The 6,000-nt window shown below is 36.2% G+C and overlaps 2 protein-coding genes across 2 annotated transcripts in view; both read right to left on the bottom strand.

Moving 5' to 3' along the window:
* Positions 1–43, bottom strand: part of LOC100177749 (ubiquitin conjugation factor E4 A) — a 17,407-nt gene extending 17,364 nt beyond the window's left edge. The window contains exon 1 of the mRNA XM_002122706.3: positions 2–43. The gene's annotated coding sequence lies outside the window, so the exon portion shown is untranslated. The remainder of the gene's footprint in view (position 1) is intronic.
* A 236-nt stretch (positions 44–279) lies between these two features.
* Positions 280–5,584, bottom strand: LOC100178477 (MPN domain-containing protein-like). The gene is made up of 11 exons (XM_002122356.4): positions 5,339–5,584; positions 4,906–5,019; positions 4,386–4,538; positions 3,884–3,961; positions 3,438–3,553; positions 3,003–3,169; positions 2,733–2,809; positions 2,226–2,382; positions 1,652–1,821; positions 1,082–1,174; positions 280–758 (listed from the first exon to the last, which is right to left on the bottom strand). Exons 1-11 carry the CDS (start codon positions 5,522–5,524, stop codon positions 657–659), a joined length of 1,413 nt encoding a protein of 470 aa, XP_002122392.1. The 5' UTR covers positions 5,525–5,584; the 3' UTR covers positions 280–656.
* Between the last annotated feature and the right edge of the window lie 416 nt (positions 5,585–6,000).

Raw genomic sequence — 6,000 nt, 5'->3', positions numbered from 1 at the left:
ACAGTTAAAACGTGTAAGTTATGGCAAATTAAAAAGAGGAACTAGAAATACCGACATTCTGGCAAAATAACAGCACATTGTTTACTTTCAGTGTTACCAGGTAAAATCTAAAAACAGCAAAGTTGGAATATACGATGGGGTGTAACAAACTTTAACATGTTGTACAATCTATTTTCTGTTGCAATCCAAACTTATTCAGTTACCAATATTACAATCATTTTATTAAAAGAGTATGTTTGTTGTGATTTTGACCGATGTCGTGTAGCTTTACATGACTGACAAAGTTATGGGAGATTTATTGGGACAACCACAGATACAAATATGGGAAATAAAGAGCAAAGAAAAAGCAGACATAATAAAACGGCAGAAACAAAACACAACAGCAAAAAAATTCATATTGATACAATTTCATAAAAATATTGATTGAAACTATGATTGCTACACGTTGATGTAAAACATAATGAACAATTTCATTTTGTTATCACTAATAAGAACCAATATATTGTCTCTTGGATCAAGGCTGTGGAAAGCTGCTGTTTCAATGTTAGAAAGATGAGCAGTGTTGCACAATCGCACAAACCAGTGTTGCACAATTACATTAGCAGTGTTGCGCAATCACATCATTCAGTGTTGTGCAGTCAACCAGTGTTGCTTAATCAACCAGTGTTGACCGTTGTTGAATTCATTAAAAGTTCGTGAACAAAATGAACGAGTTGACTTCCCGATCGATCTTTTGGTAACTTTCGCGTCATGGAAAGCTAAAATAAAGACTTTGTTTTAATTATTGACATCAAAAGATGTGATACAATCTTTATATATACTATGACATAAATATAAAAAGGCTGAAAAAATAAGTAAATATTAGTATAACATTATTTTGCCACCCTAATTGAGACAATACTGCATATTCTTGGAATGAATACTGAATTGAACATAAGAGCCTTTTTATATTAATCATAAACAATTAACTGCATTATATTACCACAATACTTGACGCATGACCACACAACGTTTACATCATTTCTACCCTATGAAAATAACCTTGGAGTAAGTTACATAGATGACATAGATGGGTGCTTACCTTTATTTTATCAAGATAAGTCATCGTGCCTTTCCATAATTTACCAAACCCAATCAGGTCTGGTTGAGTTTTATGGAAATCAACCAACATTCTCTGGAATAGAAACAAGAAATATATAAAGTACAACAAATAAGTCGAGAGGAACACAGTCTCAAGCATCGTAACCAATATTCTCTGGTTTCAACGCAAGAAACTTAACCACTGCGCCACACTGCCACTAGCAGTTATATTCATGTATTAATATTAGTTAGAGAAGTACTCCAAAAGAGTTCTAACTTTCATACAAAATCAGTGAATAGATGTAAATTGCTTTATCCTCGTGGGGTTGAAAACGACAGTCGTTATAACATGGGTGTTCATATATCTCAAGTCAGGTGAAAATACAATCATTACCCAACTTTATATGCTTACTATCAATGGACGGCATATTACAGGAAAACAAACTGAATCAGGAAGACACATTTTCAGCATGATGTAAAATAACCCAACAAATGTGAAAAGTGAAAATATAATTATTGTAAAGATAACAATGTTTGCTTATTAATTTATTATAAACCACAAACCACTCACCATCTCGGCAAGTAGATCTTGTTGTATTGCATGATCCTGCATCTCATTATAAACCAGCCTCATAGGCATTCCGTACCATACCTCCCCCTCGCTCACTTCTGGTGGGGGCGACACCCAGAACGCGCTGTATACTGACTCGGTGCGAGTTGCGTCTCGTACGTCAAACGGAGCTGGAATAATTGGTTTGAATGTCATTGTTGGAAATAGATTATGGAAACTGTCTTGGGTGAGAAATCATGTTGGTTCGCTTGTTATTGATACCAGGTTGGATAACGACACTGATAGGTGAGTGTCTTTGGGAAAAAATTTGAACTGGCATTGCTCCAACCCAGTGGTCATAATAGGGTAATGAGACAAGCCTGGCCAAACCATATGTCAGATAACAATGACCTCACGTCCTCACCCATATAGAATCTTTATTATTAAATTGAGATTCCGTGTCTATTAACTGTTTCAGTACAAATCCTTAACCTGGGATCCAGATAGCAGCAGCCCACAAAGATCCAATCTTACAATATTTCCCATCTAATGAAACAGATACAACACAGTGTGTTGAACAAACATAGCAACTTACAACATATGAGTCCAATGGCTGGATGCGTTGCTGCCACCATTGCTTGCATTTCATGCTGGACATCTATGTCACGAATGGTTGGTTCTGATTGGCTGGTGGGGTGGGAATGATACCATCCTACACGGGTGAGGTTTCGTCGCATCATGTTTTGACTGATCTGGTGAATTTGGATTAGGACGATAAAATTAATTGAAACGAAGGGAAGGGGATTTAAGCTAATCTGGAAAATATGCTTCAGTGAGAACAGCACGTAAGTTTAATTGATGTCTTTAAACAAAGTAGCAAAAATCAAATTAATTAAAAGAAAAGAAAATTAGTAAATAAATTCCGTTTAGATTAACATATCATAAAAGCACCATGGGTGTTGGGGTAATGGGCCCAACCTTAATCCTCGGTCTCTAACAAAGATATCTCACCAATATAGATTAGGTTGAGGGTCACTGCTAAAAAACATAATATATATATGGCACAAAACACATGCACACATAAAAGTAACATATCACTTACCTCTTGTTCAACAACCATTGCATTATCTTGGTCACATAGTTTACATTTGCATGGAAATGCTTGGATGATGAACAAACCTGGTGAAATAATTGTAAGAAGTTGCTATGTTATCATTTGGTTGTAAAAAACAATCCATATACAGACAAGTATGGCATGTATGTACCATTTATAAATCTTCTTACAATTATTCATACACAACACTGTTCACTGTTTAATGCTAATGTTTACTGATTGTTTGGGACCTAAGTGTATCATGCCTTATCAACTTACATCGTTTGTTTGGGTCCCACTGCCCCCCAAGGTAACCCACAACCTCGCTAGTTGATAAATGACAATGGAAGTCAATCAATAGAAGAACAGATGACGACACAACAATAGAGAAAGGTTGGGGGTTCGTTTCATTAAAGTTTTCAAACTCGATCAGCGTGTTTGGGTCACTGTGGGAAAGATTGTTTAAATTGTGCTGGCTGCTATCTGGTGTTAAAGATAGAAGTTTCTAGGGGTGGTTACTCCAACCTAGTGGTCACTCATGGGTTTTAGCTCCCTGGGTGTTGGGGTAATGCACCAACTCTGCATAAAACTCAGGTCCTATGGCTTGCTCTGCTGTAAGAATGTTAAATATAGAACAGAGAATATATATACATGTTATAATTATGACATAGTGAGGACAATTATGTTATAACTCATCAGTGATCACATACTTACATAGTGGTCTGATGTTTCAACTCTGCATATTTCATGGATTGTCTTTCCCGTACCATCTTATTATCAAGCAACAAAGTATTTGCGTTACACTGGGCCATAAGCTCCTCATCAAAATTCTAAAAATATATCTTTATCTGATTTTTAAACATAAGAAATATGAATAGTGTATATATACATGGTATCTGTATGTAGGTACTTGAAGTGCAACCGCAGGGTTTAAAGCTCGTGCTGCTACTTTTAAAGTTATATGTGTTTTTCGGCAGACACTCAACAGACATGATTTGACCAGTGGTCACTAATGGGTTGTAATACCCTGGTTGTTGGGGGTAATGGGTCAACTTATCTATTCCAGGTCCCATGGCAAACCCTGCTGAAGGACCTAACCCATATTGAATATAACAACCATAACCACCAATAAACAAGATATCAATGAAACAACGACTCACAGCAGCGGGTGAATGAGTGGGAACGACTCCAGCATTTTTTCGAAACCAATTTGCTTTCAATTTGTCAAGTTTCTTGCCCTGTGTGATATTATTGTTGGTGAATATAGTTGCGTAAGGAAAGATGGGTACTGTTAGCAGTTAGCAAATAATATTACATATTTTCTGTATTTTTAACAATTAACAACGCTAGTTTAGAGTCCTGAGCTTATGGGTATAAAATTCTGTAAATATTCTTTGTTTACTACCAAATGGGGCTGATACAATTGTATAAAAACATGAACCTATTTACCCGGTACCCCAGCTTACTATATCAAGTTTAAGAACACTTCAAAATAGAGTTAACATACAATGAGGTTCCCTGTATTTTATGACTATGAGGGCAACTACATTTTAACATTTTTTACCCTGCTGTTAGGTGTCTATACAAACAAGCAGAGCCAAAGTATATTGCATTCACCACATTAATCAATGAGGTTCCCTATGTTTGACAACCATGCTTCACCTTATACTTAACAGAGTTCCACCCACAGCCCGATTTCTTCGATGGATTAATCTTCTTCTTAATATGAGTTGCCCAAGTACTGGGGGAAGGGAATTGAACATTGTCCCATAAGATCTTTCCATTAGGTAGCAAGTCACCAAGGTATTTATGACTCTGGGAAAGTTAGATAAGTAAAATTTAGTAGGAATTTAACTAGGTTTTATTTGGATAATGGGCCAACTCTGGCCAAAATTTAAGACCTGTATGACACCTATTTAATAGAATATCTAGAACTTTGTTTTTAGTTTATATGTTACCAAGACGGGCGGCATTTTCGGTAGCAGTGGTTGATTTACGCCAGAAATTATTTTATTATTTTACCAATCTTCATTATTGTATCTTGTTTGTTATAATATCAGAAAAAATAAATATATATATACTATTTATAAGATGCAATCTTTTTTGCGATTTGTGACAATAACAAGCAAACACAAATTATATAACTTATTGTTAAATAAAAACAAATCAACTAAACACACACCAGGTAATCAATGGATAACACTCCATTCCCTGGCTCTAACACTCCTTCTTGTACAAGAGTTTGTAACGTTACGCTACGTGAGGTACCACCTCTGCTGCTACGCGGGGATATATCCTGTTAATGGGAAGCACAAGTTGAATAAATGTAAATTATTTATCCTTGGGTGTTGTTGAGGGAAACCCCAAAGACAATAGCATGAGTGCTAAACTTTCTGTTTTACTTTAATGTGAGTGAGGTCAAAGGCATGGCACCTCGGATTTAGACCAAACTATTAGTGATTGGAACAATATCCATAACCATAAGTGCCTTGACCAAGGACACAACCACATATCAGTATCAAGAATGGAACCAGGTGTATCCTTCAGTTACAATGCAAGCACCTAACCACAACATACCAGTATAACTTTTGTATTAGTTACTGAATGCCACTTACTTTTCTGCTGCTGTTCGAATCCAAACTCTCTGTATCATCAGCATTTGAGTCGTCGTCTTCTTTTTCCACAGGTGCGGCTGGGGTGGCCATGGGTTTCTCTGGGTTAGGTGGGGGTTGGGGGGTGCCTGGGGGGTTGCTTGGGGGTGTGGGGTTTGCTGGGGGGTTAGTTACAGCAGGAGGCTCCATAGTATAAGCCTATATTTGGTTAGGTACAAAATCTGTAGGGAATACTTAAAAGGGTCACAATTAACTTCATCTATTTAAACTAATTATATTGCTAAACTAAAGAAATCACCTTGGGGACTTTTAACTTGTTATAATATTACGGCGTTTATTTAAATATGAGACACTGTACTGCAGTTTGTAATAAAGTTTAATAATAACTAAATTGTGAAATGTGTGCTAACTTTCGTCAACTGCTCCAATTGCAAACTTCGAGAAATTCGACAACTTTCGTTAAACCCGCGTGTACTGCTTTATTCAAGACGTGTAAGCTACTATTGTGCAAAGAAAAATATAAAATATATGAATAACCACCAATTGTGAAAAGATGTTACTGTGTACTTTAATGTTTGGTGATAAAATAAGTAAAATAACTAAATTTGCCAACGTCAAAATTGCTGTTTTACTGAAATTTGCTCGACCAAAAATGCTGACTCATC

This window comes from Ciona intestinalis, chromosome 9, assembly GCF_000224145.3.
Source record: "Ciona intestinalis chromosome 9, KH, whole genome shotgun sequence".
NCBI classification, from domain to species: Eukaryota; Metazoa; Chordata; class Ascidiacea; order Phlebobranchia; family Cionidae; genus Ciona; species Ciona intestinalis.
This window is presented reverse-complemented; position numbering and strand designations above follow the sequence as displayed.

Excerpts from the sequence above, each read along its gene's own strand:
- LOC100178477 (XM_002122356.4), bottom strand. The coding sequence starts at position 5,524 with ATGGAGCCTCCTGCTGTAACTAACCCCCCAGCAAACCCCACACCCCCA. Across the intron at positions 2,810-3,002 it reads GTGGGACCCAAACAAACGAT|GTTTGTTCATCATCCAAGCA; the intron begins GTAAGTTGATAA and ends TTATTTCACCAG. Across the intron at positions 1,175-1,651 it reads AAGATCTACTTGCCGAGATG|AGAATGTTGGTTGATTTCCA; the intron begins GTGAGTGGTTTG and ends TTTCTATTCCAG.